Source organism: Diadema antillarum, unplaced genomic scaffold (genome assembly GCF_040938485.1).
Source record: "Diadema antillarum isolate AM-2024a unplaced genomic scaffold, OU_Dant_1.0 seq00000217_RagTag, whole genome shotgun sequence".
Lineage (NCBI taxonomy): Eukaryota > Metazoa > Echinodermata > Echinoidea > Diadematoida > Diadematidae > Diadema > Diadema antillarum.
Window position 1 is genome coordinate 1,674,363 of NW_027271272.1, and position 25,407 is coordinate 1,699,769.

The following is a 25,407-nucleotide window of genomic DNA, read 5'->3' on the forward strand; positions in this document are numbered from 1 at the left end:
CTTCTTCTCTCTCTCTCTCTCTCTCTCTCTCTCTCTCTCTCTCTCTCTCAATTTCATGATGAATATAAAATCCATGGAGGACAGCAAAAATCGAACAGCAGGATATGACATTGAGGCAAGACTAAATCAATTAGAAAATGCATTACATTGTCAGCAACAGTTAATTGTTCAAACAGCAGATAATAGCCATTATGTGAAACTGCATTTGGTGGGGGTGGTCAGGGGATGGTTTGACAGAATGGAAAAAAGGTAATGTTTATGTTACAAGTAAAAGTAGTGTCACAGAAAATCATATCTTACACATCAGGAAAAAAAATACACTAGACTGGCAAAATTATGTATCAACTGAGAAAAATTATCAAGATAATTATTGTACAGTTGTATAGAACTCATGGGATGTACTTGTATTTGTCGGAAAAATAAAAGGAGAAGCAGAATCTAAGTATACATGCATTGTGTATGTCTAGTATCAAACCGTACAATACCATGCCAGATTGAAAGCATTCGTGCACTCTTGTGGTATACCTAATGGGCTATTTTTGGACCCAAGTCAGAGGGCAGGGGTTACACATTTTGCAGCAAATGGGATCATTCACCTGACCAGTGCCCTTATGCCACATACAGGTGTCTCTATTAGAGAGAGGGTGCGTTTATCTAAAAAACTTCTGAGGCAGAATCACGATCCTAAACCCGTTTGAGGCATTTTGGGGGGGTTAAACCAAGGAGGTACTAGGCAAGTACCTCCTTGGTTAAACGCAACCATGTTTTCAAACGCATAATAGAAACATCGATTTGAAATGCCATTCCAAGGGCGTTTTAAAACACATTTGCGACCACGATCGCCTTCCTGCGAGTAGATACCGGTAAATGCAATGCCGTTATGAAACATGTTTATCTCTCAAGGTCAAATCCCAGCTTAATTGTGTGTGAATGATGAGGCATGGTTGGTGGAATGCAGCTGACCTTTACTTCCCAGGTCGAACGGCGCAAAGCAGCTGCGCAGTGACAACTCTCCAATCGTGATTGTATGATGGTTTATTGCAGATAAGCGCGGCACCCCGAGGTTCACATTTCAAACCACGTTCGCAAACACCATACCGAATGCATTTTGAAACGTGATTCTCTCTCTCAAGTTACAGTAGATAACTGCAGACAGAATCAACTCTTTGAATTATGACGCAGTTCATGGCGTACATGTCTTGCGCACATTCTGTACGGAATGCATTTGGACCGTTTTGTGTTCAATCATTCTCTGGTATGGTACAGTATAATTCACTTTGAGAGTGCTCGAGCTCTCCTCTGGCATGGGTACAGTACGGTTTGTTTGTTTGTTTGTTTCATTTCCATCAGAAAAGATGGCTGGATCTAGCTAAAATTCAGAGCGTCTGCAATATATCTAGCTGTTCTTTCACGGGGTCCAGCTGGATGTGAGGCGGGACCACTTCAGCGGGTAAAACATTGGGTTAAAGTGAAAACACGGTATGCTCTAGGAGAGCATTCAAATGCCCCTTTAGCCTTTAGGTTGATATGGCATTGCTTATCTAAGATAAATTTGAGGTTTGAAACTTCGAGAGAAATAATGGTTTATTCATGATAATGTCATCAGTTAGAAAATGATGAAACTGCCAATAATATGGCATGTATAGGACCTAGTTGATATTAGCGGGTTTTGGGGTTTTGGGTTACGCACTGTAAATTTAGAGCAGCATTGCAGAATCCACTATCAACGGCAATTTTGCTAACATTAGGAATTCAGGTCTTCCATTTCCCCTTTGATGGATGTTGTTCCAGAAAATTTCCCTATTAAAGCTAGAAGAAGAAAAAAATCAAATTAGCAATAATCAGTTACTCTGGTATGCTATTGATGTAACATCCAAAGGGAGCAGTATGCTGCATGAATAAAAGCATAAAAATTACACTGTACAATGACAGAGTGCTTCTTGCTCAAATCACCAAAAAAAAAAAAAAATGTGGACAGTAATGCATGTCATATTTGTAACATATTCTGTGGTTATCATGCATTCTCTTCTGTGGTGGAGCAAAAATTAATAAAATCAATCTTGGCCTCAGATATCAATAAGTGGGCAAGACATTACAGCGGAAGAAAGCTACAATATTCATGTACTGCACTGTACACCGTACGTGTTCAAAATCAAAGAGGCAACATTTTGAAGGAATATTCCTGTCTGCTCATTACATGTAAATGATTTATTACATTGAATAAAAGAATCAACCAACTTTCTTTTTCTCTTGTTAATGTTTTATCAAAAGAATCACAAAGAGTCGCACTACCTACTATTGATTTGCATGATTTAAATTTAAAATCACAGATCATACAAGAGGGAAGTTAGCAGAGGAAAAAGATATGAGAAAATGTGAGAAAGAAAGAAAAGTAGAACATTAAGTTCTGCATGAATCACAAGTTCACTCAATTATAACTTTGCTATTGATTTCAAATTAATCTCATAAAAAAGATGATGAGAATAAGGTAGAGTGAAAATGTGGATATAAATAGAAAAATAAACCTGTGTAGAAGGTATGAAAAATGAGATTTTCATTACTTAGTGAGGTGGTGTGTGATATTGCGTGTTGATGTGGCTACAGCGGTATCCAGCTATTACGTCAGTACTCCCCCATGTATTTACATGTATGTATTAACAGTACACAGTCTTGTCATATGTGTGACTGTATCCAGCCGCTCAGCCTATGATGACACTGTACACTACAACCATGCGAGTGGCTGAATGGTAAAGACACATGTGTGCATGTATACACTGCCATACAATATTTACCGTAGTTATGAGTATTAAACTCTACCTATATAGATCACCTTGACAGCACCCAATTCTTCAGAGCTACCAAGTCTCACGCATTGTGAGTGAGACTCAAGCATTTAGGGTCTGTCTCACGATCTCACGCATGGCACCCATTTTTCTCACGCATCGGGAGCACAGCTTAAAGGATTACAGTGAGAGTTGCAATTGAAGGCATATTTCCCTTTTGTCTTTCAAAATAAGTAAAAAATAGTCATTTAAGTATGCACTAGACAGAAAGATCCGTCTGTCCGGAGGACTCTTTTATATTTTGCCATTAACGCTGTCCTCCGTAGACAGACGGAAGGTTGCAGTACCCATTGCTGTGTGGATGTTCTTAACCACTGTCTCTATGGAAAATTGGGTGAGGTACCTCACCCTTCTCGATTGCGTCTAATTCATGGCCCTAGGTCGGCAAATTTAAGCTTGTATGGTGAAATTATTTTTTTAAGAATACGTTACACTCACCAGATTAATGAATAATCCAACATTTTAGGAGAATTTTCAACGTAAAACACAGCCTGTCGCGTCGTCACATTCAAACTGCAGAAACATACACTATGAATCTATTAGCCAATCACATGCGAGGTAGTTTCTACGTGTTTGTTTTACTAAAACAGGTACCTCGCATGTGATTGGCTTAGCAATTGTTACAGATTCAAAATGGCGACTTACTGCTCGCGAACGGCGATGTTGCGATATCGATAACATTTCTGCATTATAACCGAGGTTATGTGAGTATTTCGATTGCACAATGTGAGAAATTTATCCCAAATATTGCTGCATAATGTGTCATGTCATGTCATACTTGTTTGAATGTAAAAAAGCTGTCTGAAATTTGGTTTATCGTAACGTTTGATCTGTGCGCGACTGCTCCACACAGGAGCCGCAATCATTGACTTCGGTCTGTATACGGAGGGGATCCGTGAAGCCAGACGCAGTCTCCGCGGAACATTCCCCGACGGACAGATACAGACCGATCTTTCGGTCAAAGTATGCACCAGCTTGCACCATTAAGAGCTAAAAATTGAAAAAGCTCCCTACCGTGGGAGGGCGGACACCCCCTCCCACACCCTTCCCTCTCTCAGTCGCTTCACTCCCTCGCTCATGCTCATGAGCGCGTGCCGAGATGCCGAATCATGAAAATCTCACTCATAAAAATTTTTTGAACTTGACATCTATGAATTCTTTGACATGGTTGAATGCAGCAACAGCAGGAGAGGCCACAGCTTGAAACTGAAGAAACCAAGAATTCGACTGAGGCTGAGACAAAATGCTTTTGCCGTAAGAAGCATCAACAACTGGAATGCTCTGCCAGAAGAAGCAGTCTCAGCCACCAGCGTTAACCAGTTCAAGTCTGTACTCGAAAGACATTGGAAAAGCCACCCACTGAAAAACAAGCCCTATCAGAGATAAACACTGATGAGGGGCACATTTATAAAGCAGATGTGATGCGTCTCTACACCCAAGTAAACCCAAGTACGTAAACTCGGTCTAGCGGGTAAACTCTCCCACACTTGTAATGAGGGCACTAGTGGTCGAGTTTACCCGCTAGATAGGCCAAGTTTACCCATAAATATCAGTCCGGGAAACCCGCTCATGAGGCCTGCTACCCCGTACGAGCACTCCTCCGCCTCACGAGGCCTCCAGAGAGCCTCATGACGCCCCCGGGGAGAGCGACTCATGAGGCTCCCTGTTTACTTTTTATTCATCTCACATCTGACATATAAATTGTCGCAACTTTGCATGGTGATTTCTTGTTACACACACATGTCCACTATCCATGATTAAAAGAAGAAAAAATTCTGTGTTTTTTTTTACAACAATCGAGTTTTAATCAACCGATGCACAGCGACCCATTGAAACACAGGCGCCGGCGGGTTCGCTCGATGCAAGGCTGCCGCACCTAGCGGCCTGATCCGACTATATATTTTCGGTGTTTTTTTCTGCGGCTCTCACCTCTCCGCGCACGAATCAGCCCCGTGAAGCTGAAGTCTGACATCTTTTTTCAGAGCGAGCTTGCGCACGCACCGGAGGATACTGTATCCTCCCAGCGTGCGCAAGCTTGCTCTGAAAATCTCACAGCTTGCGCGCTGTCTGTATGTGCTGGATGCCTGATGTGATGTGACGTCGCGTCGCGGGATGATTCCAGAAAAAGCGCCCAAAGGTTAGCCGACGGCGGGATTGACAAAGAAAGTGAACCCGTCATATACCTACAAAGTGATTAGTTTGCTAACAATGGAGTACCCACCTACTAGTACTCTAAACTATCAGTGTGGAATAGTAATTTGGAATATATGCACAAGATCAGGTTAGTACTGATTTTATTTTTCTCGTTACGAATTTTTGTAAAAAGATGTCAGACTTCAGCTTCATGAGGCTGATTCCTGTGCGGAGAGGTGAGAGCCGCAGAAAAAAGCATCAAAAATATTTAGTCGGATCAGGCCACTGATTTAATTTTCATGCATTTCACGCATTTTGCGCAACCAGAAACTAACACGAAAATAAAAGCAAAGATTTTTGCTTGCCATATGTTGCAGTGGTATTTGATGTCTTGATTTCGCAGAATTAAAAACACGCAAAACTCATCTTACTTGGCCGAGCGCGAAAATATCCACTTTTTACAGTACCAGGTACGACTACGGGTACGAGGTAGAAACCACACATGAAAATGCATTCGTAATCTTATGAACTAGATCTAGAACTATTGTCTAGGGAACAATTACAATTGTACACATTATTAGACAGAAAGATCCGTCTGTGCGGAGGAGTCTTTTATTTCTTTTGACATTATCACTCTCCTGGGAGGGGATCCGTGAAGCCAGACGCAGTTTCTGTGGAACATATCCTCAACAACCAGATACAGACCAATCTTTCGGTCAAATACAGACTCTTCGTCTCTAACATTGTTAGTAACTAGGCCTAAATATAGAAATAGGCGCCCATGTCTAAATCTTGCTGGCCCATTTCACATAGGCATTTAAGTTGATTAACTCAGGTCCTGAGTCAGGAGGAGTCATAGAAAGTAGTTATTTCCTAGATTCGGATGATATTGTCATTTTGATGGAATGTTTGCCGAAACATTGATGAAAGTGAAAGTGTTTCACTAGAAACCCTACCGGTACTCCTAACTGCGACAGCCGCCACACCCAGTGTGGCGGCTGCGCCGTGCTCCCATTTCAGATCTTCATGTTGAACAAACGGGTGCCTTTGCGGCGCTATATTTCCTTAAATTTTCAACAGAAACTACTAGGAATACTTACATGGGTCGATGAAACCTAAATGACTATCATCGGCGACTGTTTGAGGCATTTCATTGCTTGTGATGCACAAAATGATGTCTTATAAGCAGCTCACCGATGTTCACAGAATTCACAATCACTCGCACAAGCACACAGAATAGGGGAGCTCTCACATTAGCGAAACTGGGGGGAAGCCGCCAGGACCGCGCCTGGCGGCGCGGTCTCCAGGGCTACGGTACTCCCTACTTAATACTACATGATGTAGTAGTCTAAAGTGAGGAGTGAAGTAAATTTAGAAAATTTAATCTTACAAACCACTACAAAATTCACAGAAATACAGTAAGTTAGGACAGCTCACCCGATGCTATTCCCGAAGGTAAAAGTCGGCTCGTCTGTTGACAATTATCATTCTGTAAACTTACACTGCCCTGTGCTGTAGTACCGCACCGGTACTCTGTCTCTACTGCACAGGATCAGATCCGGATGTCTTCGAGAAGTGGAAAGTGCTGCCTGCTGTCTGCTGCCTGCTGCCTGCTGCCCGCTGCTTGCTGCTATGGCGCATCTTTTGCGACTTGTAGTTGTATAGAACCCGCCTAAAAAGTTCACAGAACTTTTGAAAACTATTATACAGGAGTTCTGAGGCTTGGAAAAATCAAAAGGCGTAACAATTGTAACCGTACGTGTTAGACGTTCCTAGTGATCATGGATGTACCACTTCTCTGACTTGACTGTACTCGTAGCTCGTGGATAACATAACGCGAACGTGCGTTGCGTATGCGTATAAAGTACGTACACAAACTACTGTACTCGTACTAGGAAGCAAAGAGTATCGATACCGTGAGAATCGATCGTTAACAAAGTTTATTCTAGTAACTTGAATCGATTATCAATGCGGACTGGGTGTTCTTCTTCTTCTTCTTCTTCTTCTCCGTCTTTTTCTTCTTCTGTTCTTCTTCTTTTTTCTTCTTTTTGTATCCTTTTTTTCTTCTTCTTCATCTTTTTCTAGCTTCTTTTTTTCTTCTTCTTCAGTCAATGTGCTGAATTCAAATCAACTCTTACTCTCTCTTCTCATATTCTATTCTTTTTCTGCTCTTATAATTATTCTTAACAAAGGATCTTACAATCTTCTGTTTTTTTCCTTTGTTATCATTTTCTATTTTTCTACTTCTTTTTTATCCTTCACCTTCTCAAACTTCTCCTTCTAAGGACTGTAAGAGCAATAACGGTTATGCAAACATCATTATACAAAAAGATAAAGAACCTGTCAATAACAAACATGACGTTCATTTAATATCTGTTTATGTTTTTGTTCATGTTTGCTGGCTTGTATGTTGATTTCGGGTTTTTTTTTAGCGGGGTCATGTTTTAGCACTAAAGCATTGCCGAAGCTATTCTCAATGGTATTTTTTTTTTTTAACATAAGGGAATATAGGCCTCCTTGCCCCCCCCCCCTTTGATTGACATAAGCCTACCATATATTATGTTCTTTCAAAAATGGAATTTCAGAAGAAAGAAATCAGAATATCGATGTTGTACTCGGGTAGAAACAAAAAAGAAAGAAAAAAGAATACAGTTACTATACCGGCTCCTCGATCGATCCACGAGGTCAAAGTTCCAATTTACTAAGGACCCTACGAGGTCACATGAAAGAGCGCCAGCTTTGAACCAGCTTTGGTCATTTTTCATCTTTGCTAATGTGGTTAGGGAAATCCCCAGGAAAAGCGCGAGTGAGCCATGATCTCAGTAACACGCGCGTCTTAGATTAATCTCCTACAATGAAACACACACTGATTATTCTGAACTTAGCAAAGTTTTGTGAGCTGAGCCATTTGTACACATAATTATTAGTTTTATCACAAAAATTATCAATTTTGTATCTTGGGCTCTATGATTATCATGACTGACATAATTGGTCCGCGGTTGTCATCATTTCAATTAGATTTAATTCAAAATCATTTCCAGTTTAAAAAAAAAAGTCCTAATTCTCCGTTTCCCCCCTTTTGGAACAAAGCAATAATGTCAAAGATACATTATGAAAAGAAAAGAGCATACAACAATAGCAAAACATATATTATTTCGTTGACGAAACATAATAAATCACCAAGGAGAACAATCATCATTGTGATGTAAGAAAAAATAAATAAAATGGAGGGACCCGCTAAAAACACAATACTTGTAGTCATGTGGGTCCCTCTCTGGATGACGTTTCCGTTAAATTATTATATGGAACTGAGGTAGCAAGAAAGGGTCAACTAATGACATGGAATCGTTGAATCCCGCTCCAAAATGGACTTTTCTTTAACTAACTTTCTGTAAGATGAATGTTGCAGTCATATTATAAAATGGGTTCAAGAATGTAGCCAATAGGAAGTGCTGAAATGAGACACACCTCCTTCCTTTACTTCAGTACAACTGCACTGCCTGTAATCCGATGGTAGATTGCCGATCGTCTGTGCGCGCGGCGGCTCCTTTGATGAATTGCATGCATACGCGTACGCGCTGTCAATCCTGTAAACAACTTCTAGTTCGGGCTGCCGGCCGGCCGGCCTGTCTTCCCTTGTGCATAACATATGTGGCGTACGTACGTATACTGTACATAGAGATGTATACTAATAATATACTAGAGCGCGGACTGTGTGTGGCGCGTACGCAGTGCTCGTGTGCCAGATGAAGAGGCCGCGCGCCATCTTTGTCCGGGCAAAAACAAACATCGCGTCCGGGCAGCGCAGTAGTGGTGGACACGTGAATACGTATACACAAGCGCTCAAACACGTATTGGTTTTCAGCAAGAAGATGAGGGGGTCGGAGATGAGAGAAGGAAACAACTCAAAAATTTAAGTTGCTAGCAATCTCTTATTATGAGTGGTAATGAAAATGAAAATTAAACAAAATTTACTTTATTCTCCAAGAGGTAATACTTTCAAGCCGACCAACACGACCATGGTCCATGCAATACAAAGGGTTCTCTTGGTCTCTAGACAGCCGGGTGCCCCTTGTGATACAGTATACTGCGTCAATTTTTGTTTGTTTGTTTTTTTGCAATTATATTTTTTCTGTATGAGGGGACTGCATTCTATAGTCCTATCTTTATATACGAGTGTTTCACTGAATTTCTATTTTTTTTGGGGGGGGGGGGAGGGGGGTGGAAATGAAATAAATCATTTTTAAAAGTACGTGTAGGCATATTGGTTCCATGACATATTAAGTTCAAGCTCGAAATGCTAATGTTGAAGCTTACATAAACCCTAACCCAGATCATATAACACATAACCCTAATCCTAATCCTCACCCTGCCTTTAACCAAAAGCCCAATCAGACCCATGATGCTAATTCTATTTTCAGAAAGATATCAATGCCGGAGCATAATATGTCCTGTCACCAGGCATATATTACGTATTCTAAGCTTTTCTCACACTATCACCATAGTAAAATTAACTGCTGGTATAGCAAAGGATGGAGGAACGATTAAAAAATATATATATATATTTATTTATTATTATTATTGTTTTGTTTTGTTTTTTTTTTTTTTGGGGGGGGGGGCTCAAGGGCCAAATAGGGCACTTAGAAAAGAGCACTTTTTAAACTTAAAAAGGGGAGTCTTTTTTTATTTTGGAAATGGGGCAAATGCCCCCCCCCCCCCATCCCCCGTTCCGCCGACCTTGATATAGTTATGTAGGCCTACTGTATTAGCTATCTATAGTAGCAATAGATCGAGAATGGCTGAGGGAGGGCGGAGTGCCCCCTGACGAATTTTGCAAGACCTTTTCTTTTCTTTTTCTTTTTCTTTTTGTCTTGAATCAATCTGTTTAACACACACTTTAAAAGCTTTTAAATGCAATTTTAGTTACTTGTGAAAGGAAACTCCGCTCCCCTTCTTTTCTCCTGTTTCTACATCCAAAAGCAGCACATGAACCAGGCATTTTGCAACGTAGATCTATGCTACTTTAAGTAGAATTTGCGAATTTAAGAACATTTTCGATTTCCAAACTCCGATGGAGACCTTGGCATAGATGCTAGCCTACTGCCGTTGCATCCCGTCGTCGATCTCCCTGCATGCTCCGCTAGCGCTAATACAGACTGTACGTTATCGGTACGGTCGCTAGTCGAAATTTGCCCGGACCAAAATGGCGAACGCCTCCTTCTATCGGTCACAGGGATTTTACGGAGTCCGCCCTCTAGTGTTCTTAGTATATATCTCTATGATACTGTACTATACGTACACTTTGTACAGTACAGTAGACCAAGCGTTATGGGACCGGACGCGTACATGGAGTCACTTTGAAGAGCAAATCAAACGATTTAGCAGGTTAATTCTCACGCCGTTTTCAGAGTATGTTGTCTAGTAGGCCTATATGAGGAGTCTATATCAAGTCTTTAAGGTAAAGGGTGCATATTCTATGTAAAATAAGTAAGTTTTCATGCGGGTGTCCGGAAACCCAACCCCCCATTATACTTATATACTGTATGTGCGGGACTTCCGCGAGTGCGACGTGCGTAAAAGTTTGGGACGAACATCTTCGGACGTCTTGACCCTCAAAGGTACGTGAAAAACGCTGAAAAATGATGTTAGTTTTCGAATTTTCGACCCATTTTATAAAACAAATGATGCACAGGATTATTTCGTGGCGTTAGTGTAGGCGTAGTGCACTCTCGGGTATTTACAATGTAGTGCAACATGCACTCGGCTTCGCCTCGTGCATGTTTCACAATTGTAAATACCCTCGAGTGCACTACGCCTACACTAACGCACTCTATCCTGTGCATCATTTGTATATTATAGGGAGGTGGTGGTTCCTCTCTATAGGGGTGATCATGTCTTCTCTAAATATACTCAGTACAATGATGGCAGGATTTGTACTGTCAAGATAGAGTTGCTGTTTTTGTTTTTGTTTGTTCAATGTATTCCGTGATGGATTCTGGACTCTTTTGTTGTATTAGGCGGAGACTCTGCTAACGTTTAGTCATATATGTTTGTTTGTTTGTTTGTTTGTTTGTTTGTTTGCTTGCTTGCTTGCTTGCTTGCTTGACATGTTCAGTGTATTTTGTCGTTGTTGTTAATATTGGGAAGGGTCTAATTGTTTGTCTTCCACTTGATTTGTTTTGTTGCAAACAGAATATTATAAATTGACACTTTAAATTTAAAAAAAAAAAAGCTATAGGTTCTGTCCACGATTGTTATTATTATGTTTTTGTTTGTCTTTCTTTTTTTTTTGGGGGGGGGGGAGGCCTGAGGGGTGGGAGGGGGACTGATGTGATGAAATATAGCCCTGCAGGCGAATGATTTCTTTGTTGTTTTTTTTTTTTTTTTTGCATTCTCTTACATTTTTTTGGTGTGTGATATCAAATGTCCATTTAATGATTGTGAATCTGTGGAGTTTGAAAGAGGGAGGGCCGAGAAGAGAGAGGGAGAGAGGGAGAGGGGAGGAGGTGAAGGGGAAATCGTCATCAAATTGTGACGTTGTTGCCAGAGCCTTCATGAACATGAAATTGACGGAAGAGAGCCACTTTGTCATTATGATGTTCAGTGACGTCAGACTTCAATCAATGTTCCACATTATATCACGATTGATATAACAAGATAAGACATAATGAGACACAACAAAATATGCTACTAGTTTTACTAGGTTGACTAAAGGTCAGCCTTTTACAGAAATCCAAGAACATTGCTCTTTTTATTATGAATGACAGAGGAATACAGAATGCACGGATGAATCTTTTTTGTTTGTTTTGCTGTCAATCGTGTGAAGAGGGATTTCAATAGCACATGTCGATGTAAAGTGTTGAGAGCGCGCCGAAATTACTTTGTTAGATTTAGGCCTATCATAGGCCTAGTAAGGTGTAGCCGGGAAGCGTTTTTTTTAAAGACGGCACAGATTGGGGCATGGCGCGTGTTAAACCTATGGGAAAAACGTTGGGTTAGGGTTTTTGGTTATGGTTAGGGTTAGGGTTAGGGTTAGGGTTAGGGTTTGATGGTTAGGGTTAGGATTAGGATTAGGGTTAGGTTTAGGCATAGGGTCCCCGATAAATTTGTAGTTTCCCCAATCTGTGCCGTCTAAAAAAAACACGCAGCCGGGAAAGACATACTCTGTATTATGCAATCAATGAACTAATTCCTTAGATCATTGCTGAAGGACAGACTAGAGGGCAGGAAAACCGAGACTCAAGACATAAATAAGAGAGGCATGAATAGGCAGAAAGATAGAAAGATAGTTAGTTAGATAGATAGATAGATAGATAGATAGATAGACAGATAGATAGATAGATAGATATAGATAGATAGATAGATGGATAGATAGATACATGTAGATAGATAGATAGACAGATAGATTGATAGATAGATATAGATAGATAGATATATAGATAGATAGATAGATAGATAGATAGATAGATAGATAGATAGATTGATTGATTGATTGATTGATTGATTGATTGATTGATTGATTGATTGATTGATTGATTGATTGATTGATTGATTGATTGATTGGTAAAATAGGTATAAGGATGGATAGATGTTTTCCTTTGTGTGTTTTGTAAGAGAAATAGTAGCAGAGACTCCAACCCAAAGTACCTTCTGATCTGGAGATTCTCCCGACTGAAACCCCGAGCAAACGGGAGACTCAAAGTTGATGTGTGCGAAGCGCGAAATTCCTAGGGTTCTAGATGCTCTCTGGTGCTATCTAAGGCTTATTTTTTCAACATACGATAGAAATATGCAAGAAATCCTTTCCAACGGGAGACAAAGAGCCAGGGCGGGAGAAATTAAATCTCAAACGGGAGAACGGGAGATTTTGCAAAAATGGGTTTTCGGCGGGAGATCTCCCGTCGAAAACGGGAGAGTTGGAGTCTCTGTAGTAGTAACGTTGTAGCTATGAATTGATTATGCACTGAGCGGGAACCATGCAGCAATTACAAAAAAAAAAAAAAAAAAAAAATGTACCACCGATGATGTACAGCTTGTGCTGCTGCATCACTGCGTAGCCCGGATCGGACCGGTGAATCGATAGTCCAATAATACGCAGTAACCCACAGTTTGTTGCAACCGGGAGACGGTACAGTGCAGTCAGAATACGTTTCATCAGAGCCCAGGGTCCGCAGAGCTTTCAGAAACCGTTGTCCGTACAAAGAGAGATTGAGATTAGTGTCACAGCTTTGTGACTGTATCTGCCAATGAAAAGCTTGCGTATGTAGGAATTTTGAAAAGAATAGCTAGAAAAGCTAGGATAAGTGAATGAAGCGCACGGAGCAGCAGCCTTACCCTACTACAGCCGTCTCTGTGTAGTCCCGTCTACCGAGGTTTATGTAAGTATCAGTACCGCTGAGACGTGAATGGTCACGCAACACACAAGTGCAGTGCAGCAGTGCGATCGCGATGCGGTATGGTACCGTATAAAAGATTTCGAACGAGTTTTTTTTTTTAATCTTTCATTTTTTTTTTTATTTCCATCCTTTCACAAAAACAATAATAATCATCGTACATAATTATAAATACCAAAAACCAAAAACAGACAAAAAAGAGGAAAAATTAGCAGGTGCACACAAGCTTGCACTTATTTAAATTTCGCATAGATAACATATTGAATTATGCTATCAATATCTCATACATGTACCACAGAAAAGTAACGGCCAGAATGTCATATCAAGGAGGCATGCAGATTTATCCACTTCCTTTCAAATTTACTTAGTTGTCTATTTTGAAAACCAATTTGCCTCTCAGTCATATATATAATTTTTAACTTTGACCAGAACAGTTTAAATGTTGGCAAAATACCCAAATGTCTACATATAGGCCTACTACATACATATATCATCTGTTTGGCTATAACTATACAGTGATTCAAACGAACGAGTTGAAATATACTAAATAAATATATCACTTGTATCACTTGTAAATATATCACTTGTAAATATTAAAAATAAATGTGATTAGTTTTTTGTAAATAATTAGAAGTAGTGTAGATTTTTATAATTGAATTCAAGGGTACCGGTACATAATATTTGAATAGATATATTTTTTGGAGCAAATTGCCCACCCGGCAGAGAGCTCCACAAATCTAAAAGAAGAACAACAACGAAATATACTAGAGTCTGTCATGGAGGCGCTCCAGGAAGCACTCTGTTCTACGAGGCCAAACCGATGTAATAGCGTGTCTCATGTTTCACCGAGCTGAGACTCTGAGAGCGGCGAAATAGTAATTCACTGTAGAGTGTAGTATTGTCATGTGTTGTGCTATTGCACGAGCAAAAGACTGAAATTTCAGATTGATTGGTTTTGCCCATACAACAACTCGCTCAGACGCCAGTATGCAGTGGAAACAGCCATTTATTTTCTACATTTATCTATTTATTTTGTGGAAAGTGGATGGGTGACACAGGTGTCAGTAAATCAGTACTTTATACAGTAAAGTTTAGATCTAAAATTACTTTACAGATGGACAAGGTCTAGACCTCTAGCTAGTCAGAGCACAATATCCCATGCTGTTAAATTTGTTTGTTTCAAAAAAGCTCTGTACACTGTGAAAACTACTGATTGATTACTGTATATAGATGCTTGTGGAAGCAAACAATGTCACACCATCATGAACCGAGCATTGTCCTCCCCCCCCCCCCCACAACTCGGTTTCAGTTGCACTTGTAACAATGGATTTACACATCTCTCCACCCCCATCCCACCCCTCCCCCCCCCCCCACCCTTTACGGCAGGAAAGAAGTGAAAGAAGAGACGAAAGATGTAGCATGGGCATCAGGCGTCTGATCTGCTGCGGGAGAAGGAGTCGCTCAGCCTACTTATGCGCACTGCTTGTCTTGGCTGTGGTCTACTTCATATTCCAGGGTACATCTTTGAGGGTGCTGAACAGCAACAACAGTGCGGAGATCAGCAAACATGCATTGGCAAAGAAAGGTGAACTTGGGAGCTTTAATTCAGCTATTACTCAATGATAAGCAAGGAGAGCTTATATTAGTACAATTCACTCTAAACCCTAGTCAAATTATATGAATTCATCATCAAGCGCCGAGTGGATGCACAGTACTGATCCCAGGTGGGGCTGCACCGGCCATGCCCCCCCCCCCCCACTTTATCTTTTTGTTAAAACAAAGGAAATAAAAAGAAATATGTGGCCCCCCCCCCCTTTTACGAAATTCCTGGATCCGCCCGTGGATTCGGACTGTCAGAGTCTTCAAAAGTGGCTGCCCAATGTTTGCAGATCTAAGGGTAAATTTTTACCTAGTTGGGTAAACAATAGGGCAAAAGTTGTGTTATTTGTTTGTTTTCTTGTCACTATCGAGCATTACATCTATGATCTGATTAGATTCGTGGTTATAATGATGATTATGCAGTGAAAATAGTTTCCATGTTGTTGATTTCATTTCTCTCAAACTAATGTCCAATTATGGGATGAAATCATTATTTTTTGTTGTTTTGTGAAACATCATTGTTGGATTCAATGTTGATTTAAAGAGGTTAAAATATTGCACTTCATGATCGGAAATTATAATGGAACATATATTTTGCAGGTGCAATTAAGGATATGTCCTGTGTACTCTGGAAAATAAAAGAATATTGAACAAATGGTGGAATGTAGTTGATGTGAAATTTAACACTAGCTGCTTAAAATCTAATATCTGTTTCAGAAACTAGATTAGTTCCGAATTTAATGGAGGGTCTTACCATACAGATCACAATCACACATTTATTGACCTCAAAGAGACTGCCGTATAGACACACCAGTGATTGCCATTGTACAAAGCATAGATATACTCAGGCTTTCAAGTGGCCCTACTTTTCCTACTTTTTCCTACTTTTTTACTGCTGTCCCTACTTTTCCTACTTTTTTGCTCAAAATCCTGCTTTTTCCTACTTTTTCCTACTTTTTTGGTGAAAAACCCCGCCAAAAAAAAAAAAAATGTGCAAGGCTACTTGAATAATTTATATTCAGAAATGATGAGTAGACTCTAGTTGCAGATTCTTACTGGTGGGGAGAGCCTCTTCAGCATGAAAGAGGGATAACACACACAATCAACCACAAGACTGCTGCCAACCTCAGCTTTTGCTCCTGTGCAGATGTGATTGATCCCACTGATATTGCAGCCTAGGACTTGGAGCAGTGCTCAACCAGCTCTCATCATCGCTCAAAATTACCAGGCTCTCCCAGGAGCAAAAGTGAGGCTGAGGCAGCAGGGTTGTGAGTACAAATTAGGATTTACATGTAACATCAAGAGTTCTGGTGAGTATCGACGAAAACTACTCCAAAAAGCCTGCACATGTCCTGACTTATTCCTACTTTTTTTTTTCTTTAATGCCCTACTTTTTCCCTCTTATGTCCTACTTTTTCCTACTTTTTTAGAGATTTTGTTCCTACTTTATTCCTACTTTTTTACATTATCCCGCTTGAAAGCCTGTATGCTGTAAAACGAGGAATGTTCACGTGCATTTTAATTTCGCAAATTTTGCAAGCGCCAAGATTCGCAAAACTAAAATGCATGCAAAAGTTCTTGTCTACACTATATGCGTTGAATGCCAGTGACAATTCGCGAAATTTTCATGCTGCAAAAAAGGCCGTCGGCTCCAATTCGCGAAAATTTGATGCTGCGAATATACCGGTATCATGTTTTACAGTAATGACTTCCTAATGCAATAAGAATTTTTGGATACAGCTGATTCATGATATAATGACTTCTGCTGATTAGATATATGTGAAGCAACGGCACAACTTGAAGGATCTATTTGACCTCTTATTGACTGGGGGGACTTTGTGTGCAGTCTTTCAAGTAGAAGTAGGTGATTAGCAAAAAGGAGAAATCTAAAAATTTGATGGCAATACTACAATGTATTTACAAATAAAGTTTTGTTGTGTTCGAATCCCTATTGAAAGAAAGAAATACAGTTGTATGCATGTGTGTCTCTTTAAGTATTCTACAAAGTGTTTGCTGAGAGAAATATATGCAGAGATGTCTGTCTAAAATGCCCCCTACCCTGTATTCCTCCTTGCAGCAGGCTCAAAGGTCACTGAGAAAAAGAGTAAACTGCAGGTAATTGGTGTGAGAACCGACGATCTCATCCACTATGCACCTGACAAGGACGGATTGTTCCATTGCATCGATGGGTCGGACAAGATCCCCATGGCCCAAGTAAACGATGAGTACTGCGACTGCCCCAGTGATGGCTCTGATGAGCCGGGAACTGACGCATGCCCTAATTCAAGGTGAGGATCCCTTCCTTTTGATGGTGCCTGCCCACCCCACTCCCTCCCTATTTCCTTTCTATCTTCTATGAGTTGGGGGCTCTCGGCAAGAGATTCAACCCATAGTGTGCTTGAATTGTTGATTGGCATGTCCGGTATCAGTCCTGCGACAGTTGCCCCCATGAAATATCTGCATGGTATACCAAACATAAAATCTACCCATAAGCATAACCCTGACCCGAATCCTAATCCTCGCATCCAACTAAACCTCAAAACCCTATCACTACCCTAACCCTAGCCCTAAATCTTTGGAGAAAACAAGATTGGAGCACCTGTTGGAGGAGCAAATGTTGTGTAACCCTACCGTAGTGCTTTCTTTGTTTATTTCCACCAATGTCTAATGATTTTATACATCTGTAATGTACTGTCAATGAAACCCCACTGCCCAAACACTTAAGCCGTATGCAAGGATATCTTGTTTGGACTAGCACTAAGTTACATGGGTATATAACAACTGACTGTAGCATCATTACTTGGGTAATCTATAAATGCTTTCAATTTTCCTTTGCTGATATCAAAAACGTCTTTCATGTGAGCCCAATTTTTTTTTTTTCATGTGCCATTGCTTTTGTCTATTAACCCTATTCTAACTGGGCTATTTGAGACCAAGTTTTAACTGGGGGGGGGGGGGGGGGGGGGGGGGGGTCAATTTGACCCCCCCTTCAGATCTCGGCCGCCGATCGCACGATCACCGCAAAATTTTGCCTGAACATAGAGCCGGATGTCAACTACAAGATTACATGGTCGTACAATAGAAAAATGTTGATTTCATATTTTTTTATAAATTAATTATGCAAATTAACGCATGAAATCATATTTTCACCTATAATTCCATCAAAAAGACTGAAGGATTGCTAAATTTTTGTGTCAGAGTTCCTCAAGACACATCAAACAATTTTCTTTTAAAAAAATAGCGCAATCCAAATCAGATTCTTTTGTTTTTTATTGTTTTGTTAATTTCTTATGTATTTTATTGTTTTTTCGATCTTTCGTTTTCTATTGTTTTTTTGCCAAAATTTGATGGAGGCACTTTTTCAAGCTTATCTACATTAGAATTGATTTATTTCAATGGTTAAAAGTTGAAATAATCTAATTTATATCAATTAAACAAAAAAATACAGTTTGCATTGGGTTTGCACACGAAATCATGAATTTGAGCGGTTTTCGGGTTGACATGCATATGCAAAACATTGCGTAACTTCAGAACGGTGTACCCGGACGTCGCAAATTTGGTCTCAAAATATGTGGGAGACTTCAATGAAAAAAGTCATGAAACGACGCAGCAAAATCTTTTCGCGTTGCAGAATCGTGGCACGAAACGTCGAGGGGGGTCAATTTGACACCCCCCCCCCCCCCCCCCCCCCAGTTAGAATAGGGTTAAAGAGTTATAAAAACCTCTTAATCAGTAAATCTATGATTGATCTTTCAATTAGCAACACATTTTAGAATATTAAACTTAATGTTTCTTCTAATTTGGCACTTACTTCCAGATGCTGTGCAGATATAATGAATTTTCATGTTCCATCTGAAGTTTTTCCATTTAATGATACGCATTAAAATGTAAAGAGTTACCAATTTAATTAGAACAGTCTCAATAATAACTTCTGCAGCCAAAATCCCACAAGGTTTAATGGAATAAGGCACTGCTGTTGTTGAAATTCAGAATTGAATAATTATTGAGTGGTTTATCTTTGGCTATTGATGAGAAGATGATAAAGCTATTTGATCTTGTCTTGTCACAATAAATGGGAGCTGATAATGTTTATTTTCTGATTGATCATTTGCCCAATGCCCTTGCACTTTGCCCCCTTTTTTTAATCCAGATTTTTCTGTGAGCAGGAGAACCAGTTCCTACCGTCGGGTAAAGTCAACGACGGGATCTGTGACTGCTGTGATGGCAGCGACGAGTGGCAGGCATCTCTCTCTGCAGCAAAGGTTAAAGGTCAGTGAATATCATCCAATCAACAACACAGCGTCATTGATGTTAGAGTCTATGTAGATGACTTGGTAGCTTGCACATGATATCTACACCTGCTATTTGTAGTTTTCATATATGATAATTATCCTTTCTTTAGTTCAGGGTTCCATTAGACACAAACAAACAATGATTAGATATGAAATGAAATACATGAGACACTAATGATATTCAGGTAAAAGTATCAACACAGTTACTGCAAATGTGGTGTAAGTTTGATGACTTCTGCTACGGGGAATCGCGATCACAATTTTTTTTTCCTTTTAAAAGTGTTCTTTTCATTTTGTCCATTTGTTTGTTTGTTTTTTTTTTTTTTTCTAATGCCTCTACCATGAAGTGTCACAGGAGAAATTATGTTTTCAGATTGTGTGTCCATCCTTAGGTCTGTCCATCAATCTGTCATCAATTTTGTGGACAGTGTAACGTAAGCATTGTTTAAGGTATCCAACTGAAATTTGGCATATACGATGAGTGGATGAAACTTGTGCCTTCTCATCTTACTAAAATTTCATCATTTCCCTATATATCTCTACAATGCCTGAAGGTATTTTCATGAAACTTAGTGTTATATGTAGTACCAGATAGATATTCTGTAGAGAATATTTAAGGTCATCAGACATACGCTGGATATATCTGATAGGTGCATGACACAGATCTGACACACATTGGTCTGACTCGACACTTCTCGGACTGACTCGACACTTACCCAATACTGACTGGACTTGTGACCGGATATGGCGGCTCATGATAAACTCAGCTCTGAGCTTAGTTCCTTCATCAGACAATCTCGCCTCATCGGATCACACCTGACAAGTCTGACACTGGCCTGGTTGTCCAATGAGCACAGATCAGATTCATCAGCCTGTGATCCGATACACCTCTGTGTTTCACAAAAAACAAACAAACAAACAAACTTTGCTTCTGATGAGTTACCAATGAGCAAAAAGCTCTGTGGAAGGAATGTATTAAGCCCGCCACACACTATACGACTCATGACTGTACGACCTTATGACCATGAGACCAGGTCGTATGACCTGGCAACGCACACTATGACCTGACCTTACAGCTAGGCTTACGACTGTTCTGGCTTCAGTACATTTTACCAATGAGTATGGAAGCGCTCACATTGCGCATTGCATGCGCTTCCATACTCTTTGCGTAATACTGTATTGTGAATGGCTGAAAGCCCATGACCGGTCGTGGAAATTCAACATGTCAAATCTTTACGACTGGCGCTAAGACTCAGTCGTATGACTGAAACTGGCAAGGCTGGTGACGTCACACTTTCAGTCTTAATGTCGTACGACCGGTCGGATCGTATAGTTTGCAGCAGGCTTTAAGCCCGCCGCACACTACATGATTTTGCTCCGATTCACTGGTCTTACGACCTTAAGACTAGAAGTGTGACGTCACAGTCTTGCCATTTTCTAGTCGTACGACTGGGTCTTAGCGCCAGTCGTAGAGATTTGACATGTTGAATTTCTACGACTGGTCGTAGGCTTTCAGCCATTCACAATGCAGTAAAATGCAAGCGCACGCACTGCGCGCGCTTTACAGTCGGGTCGTATAGTGTCCGGTGTCCGGTCGTACGACTGGTCTTAAGACCCAGCTTGTCTTAAGACTTTAAGACCAGTCTGATCGTGTAGTGTGCGGTGGCCTTTAGACAGAGCCTCAGAGCCTCAGGAGCTCAAAATGAGCTCTTCCATTTGTGAGGAAGGAAACTCCTGTTGTATCTCAACTTTGGGTGATTTGGCAGGCTTTCCCCTGAGTGACGCCATCCAGCACACCCCATGCGTCGACCTCTGCAGCAAGGTGGCCGACCGGCAGCGGGAAGAGAGGAGAGTGAGGCAGATTGGGTCTCGAATCAAGCAGCAGTACATCGAGAGGGCCAGGGGTCACAACTTGGACGGGGTAATGATTGATCTTCAGCAACCGGTAGAGTCTGTTGACGATGTGCTGTGGCTGTTTCATGCGTGAAATGAGTGTGCTTGTGTGTGTTTGTGCATGTGTGTATGTCTGTGTCTATGTGGGCGCGAGAGCTGTTTGTGTGCATGTGTGCTGTCTATAATTCAAGATGAAAGTGTGCATGAATGTTTTTGTGTGTTGTGGTGGTGTGTTTTTAACTATATAATTTGGAATAGCTGTCTGTACTACATTTTTCTTTGTGTGTTGTCTGTGTACAGTGTATTGAACTTGATTTTATGAAGTTAATGAGCAGTCTGTAATCATTTTGACTGAATTACTATTATCATTAGTAGTAGTAGTAGTAGCAGTAGTAGTAGTAGTAGTAGCAGCAGCAGCAGCAGCAGCATGCAGTAGTAATAGTAGTAGAAGTAGCAGTAGAAGTAGTCATATAGGTAGTGGTAATGGAAGTAATAGTAAAAAAAGTAGTATTTTCAATTATTCAAAATTAAAAGTGCATGTGTGTATATGTGTTTGTATCAGTATATTCTCACCAAGCACCACTGACTGTGAATGACATTATTTACTCTGCAGACTTATGGCAAGCAGGGAGAGTTCTACCAGCTCAGCCAGGAGTGCTACGACCACGCCGACCATTCTGCCGTCTATAAGATTTGTCCCTTTCAGCGGGTGGAGCAGACGCAGAAGGGCCACATGTTCCGGCTGGGCCAGGGCGGCGGCTGGGACCGGGCCCGCTCCGACGGCAAGCAGGTCCTAGTGATGGAGGGTGGGGATGTCAGGGGCTGCACCGAGGAACCGCGAAGGACGGAGGTTAGTGACGACAATTTTTTTTTTCTTTAAAGAGGAAATCCATCCCCAAAATAAATAAACTTCAAAAGAAAGGACTGGTCAAGGAATGTTTTCCGAAAGAATGTAAAATTTCAAAGTGTCACATCTTCCTTATTTCTTATCCGATTTTTGTCATTTGTGTGTCGTTCTGTAGGGAATAATATTTTTCTCTTTCTTTTGAAGTTTGTTTAATCTGGGGGTGGATTTCTTCTTTAAATGGGTATCTTATTGGCCCGAAGACTAGATAGGGACCTGATGGCGACTCAAGTCTCTACTGGTCGCAGACACATTGCCGCGACATCTCCGGGGGACTAGCTTGGTCTCTGGGGAGTTGCGGACGGACGAGTCAAACTTGTTCAAATTTTTTGGAGACCTTTTCTAGTTTCCAGCTGGTTTCAGAGATATCACAGTGATGTCTACATTGTCTCTGCAACCTTGCAGAGACCCATTGCAACATACTTGCGAAATTTTAGAGACGTCACAGAGACATCTTTGCAACTGAGAAGATGTCTTGGAGAAGTTGCAACTATGTCCTCAGCGGTCCCGGCAACGTCAGCTTAACGATTTGAAGACATCACAGACACATCTTTGCAACTGAGAAGATGTCTTGGAGAAGTCGCAGCAATGTCCTCGGAGTCGGGGCGATGTCGGCTCAACGTTGCCTGCAACTTCCAGTTGATTTAAAGTTGTCACCTGGTTTAGAGGCATCTCAGATGTCGCCCTGGAGTCGCCTTCTTTGTGATAGTGCAAGCCATTTTTTTGAGTTTTTTTTGTCTTGCAAGTCGCACGTGCCGTTGCGTGATCTCTTTGTACTGAGCAATCAATCTGTTAGGATTATGAGATTGAAAAATCCTGTGCTAAAATCTAAAGTTGTGTAGGTTTTTCATGTTGATCTTGTTTGAAAAAAAGAATATAAGTACATTCACTGCTGCTGGTGTGTTTAGTCATTCATAACCCTCATTTATCTTCTTTTTTTTTCCTTCTCCCTTTCTCTTTCAGATTGAATTCTCCTGTGGCCTCACCAATACAGTGGTTTCACTGAAGGAGGACGAGAAGTGTGTTTACATCGTAGAATTTCTGTCACCGGCCGCCTGCTAGTGTGAACGCATCTCCCCAGCTCTGTGTGCGAAAGCTCTGTTGTATTCTGAATTGTGATGACAAATGCTAGCACAAACGATTGGCAGTCGAAGCGTATTGTGGATTATTTGTTGGGCTGCTGGCCAGAAGAGTAGCAATGGGCTTGTTATGCACTGATGTGTGAGCTTCTGTAGAAGAGATATTGCCTTTGACACTTGACACAACTGCATCGCAGTGTACTTGCAATGACCCCATTGAAGAAGGGACCCTACCAGAAACAACCGCCATTTCCTTTCAGGAGGATACAAAGCAGGACTAATTATGAGTTATCTCTAGCTAGATCGTATTTAAAGGCTTCACCATTTTTGAACAAACGCGGCATATTCACGCATCTGGCTGTGAATGAAGAAATTGTTGCATCTGGTGAATGAAACACTTTTTTTCCGTACACGCAGAATTCCATTGATATTATTGCCCTAGTGCCATTAGATGTTTATCATGTGTCAGTGCGCATGTAAAGGAGACTTCAGCGTATGAAATTATGGTGGAAAAAGAAATTTGGAAGCATGGTACAAAGTGTCTGCATTGAAGAAGGAAGCCAAAAATGTACTGCCAAGTACCCCATTGGAGACAGCCAGTGACAACACAGAAATCCCAAATTGCAACTGAAATAAATTCTAATTAGCCAAAGGTATATATTGTTCTTGCAATGATGGGTAAGTCTGGCCTTCCCACACTTCAGTGGCTTGAACATAATTTATGCCATCCACCGACTACACAAAGATCCAATATTGCAAATGAAATAAACTTTAATTAACCAAAGGTATGTTGTTCTTGCAACAATGAGTAAATCTGACCTTTACACACTTCAGTGGCTTGAACGTCATCATTCATGCCATTTTCTGCTGTTGTTTTTATCAGTGGGTATGTCATGTGGACCTAATTCCACTAGATAAAAAATATACTTTCCCATTTACAATGTGTATGGGACTGCTTTGTGATAAGTAGTCTTGGTTTTCAGACCCACTCATTTCAACCTGTGAGGCAGAATGATCAGGAACGAGGTGCGTTCTGACTTAAGCTGTGTCACAGCCTTTATAGGCAGATATAGATTTCAAATAAAGGATTATGCCAACTCTTCCTATTCAGTTGGAAATTTTTATCTGATTTCGTTTTTTCAAGAAAGAAACAAGTTTGTCTTTAGCCTTATGTTGCTATATATGTATATCTGTTGATATTGAAGTATGTTATATTGAGTATATTTCATATTTTTACAGAGTTAACCCCATTTGATGAGCTTCAGGGTTGGCAGGAATGAAATGACCTATTTATAGGATATAGTTACCTTACAATAAGGGTGGCATGAAGAATTTTACATTGTGAGTCTTGATGTAAGACTAGTTGAGAAATTGCATAAGAATATGGACATCAATACAGTACTATAATGAATACATGTGTTTACAATTTTTTAAATAATTGTTTTGATCATAGATTAGATGAAATATGTTATTATGGCTTTGTCAAGAATGAGTGTGACTTCCTTCTAGAGCTAGTAATATATTAATTAATATTTTGGTCTAAATCTCACATGTTTTTGGACCTTACTGCTTGAGTTGTCTTTATATACATTGTGTATTATGTTTTAATCAATTTGTCAATACCACTCATGACATTTTAGGTAACAGTGTTGTAGCGTTGTGATGATGTGTATCAGACTAGATACAGAATGAAATAGGCATGTTGGCTAGACTTCCATGACGAGGCTTATAGGCCTATGGCGTATATTTTGTAAATTCGGACTTGTTAGATGATTTTGCGAGTGGTTGAATTTGTTATCAAGAACCACAGTGTAGGTAGTATGAGAATCTAAAGTGTTATTCCAATTCAAGAAGCAAAGTTTGTGATTTCCACTGTTGGAGATAACATACAGCATGTTTTTGTTTTGTTTTGTTTTGTTTTGTTTTGTTTTTTTGTTACCATAGGCAACATTTTATGTGAGTTGTTGATTTCACAAATTATCAGCTAATTCACAGAATTTGCAGAAATGAAAACAGCAGAACATAATACTGTACCTGTAAAAGTGGAAATTTTGGCCGAGTTTTGTGCAGCCAGAAACTAGCGCGAAAATAAAAGCGCAGGAAAATTTTGGCTAGCCATATGTCCCAGTTGTCGATGTCTTGATTCCGCAGAATTAAAAACTCATCTCATCTACCCGAACAAGCACAAGAATATCCACTTTTACAGAATATTATATCGTCGCTGGGGTGACAAGACCTCGTATTTACAAAATGTCAAATGTTCAGGAAAGC

General features: G+C 40.4%; 2 protein-coding genes across 4 annotated transcripts in view; one reads left to right on the forward strand and one right to left on the reverse strand.

The window, feature by feature from the left end:
- Window positions 1-6,487, reverse strand: part of LOC139729116 (E3 ubiquitin-protein ligase RNF19A-like) — an 89,419-nt gene extending 82,932 nt beyond the window's left edge. Inside the window, exon 1 of the mRNA XM_071640043.1 lies at window positions 6,414-6,487. The gene's annotated coding sequence lies outside the window, so the exon portion shown is untranslated. The remainder of the gene's footprint in view (window positions 1-6,413) is intronic.
- A 6,627-nt stretch (window positions 6,488-13,114) lies between these two features.
- LOC139729052 (uncharacterized) lies at window positions 13,115-24,449 on the forward strand. 3 transcript variants are annotated; one of them, XM_071639977.1, is made up of 7 exons: window positions 13,115-13,354; window positions 14,756-14,954; window positions 17,046-17,256; window positions 19,119-19,237; window positions 21,027-21,181; window positions 21,767-22,003; window positions 23,021-24,449. In XM_071639977.1, the coding sequence occupies exons 2-7, from the start codon at window positions 14,789-14,791 to the stop codon at window positions 23,117-23,119; spliced, it is 987 nt and encodes a 328-aa protein (XP_071496078.1). In that variant the 5' UTR covers window positions 13,115-13,354; window positions 14,756-14,788; the 3' UTR covers window positions 23,120-24,449. The 3 variants fall into 3 exon arrangements, with proteins under 3 accessions (XP_071496078.1, XP_071496079.1, XP_071496080.1); XM_071639978.1 differs by having other exon boundaries at window positions 14,761-14,954; XM_071639979.1 differs by having other exon boundaries at window positions 13,342-13,354; window positions 14,764-14,954.
- Window positions 24,450-25,407: the final 958 nt, after the last annotated feature.

Excerpts from the sequence above, each read along its gene's own strand:
- LOC139729052 (XM_071639977.1), top strand. The coding sequence starts at position 14,789 with ATGGGCATCAGGCGTCTGATCTGCTGCGGGAGAAGGAGTCGCTCAGCC. Across the intron at positions 17,257-19,118 it reads GACGCATGCCCTAATTCAAG|ATTTTTCTGTGAGCAGGAGA; the intron begins GTGAGGATCCCT and ends TTTTTAATCCAG. Across the intron at positions 21,182-21,766 it reads GGGGTCACAACTTGGACGGG|ACTTATGGCAAGCAGGGAGA; the intron begins GTAATGATTGAT and ends TTTACTCTGCAG.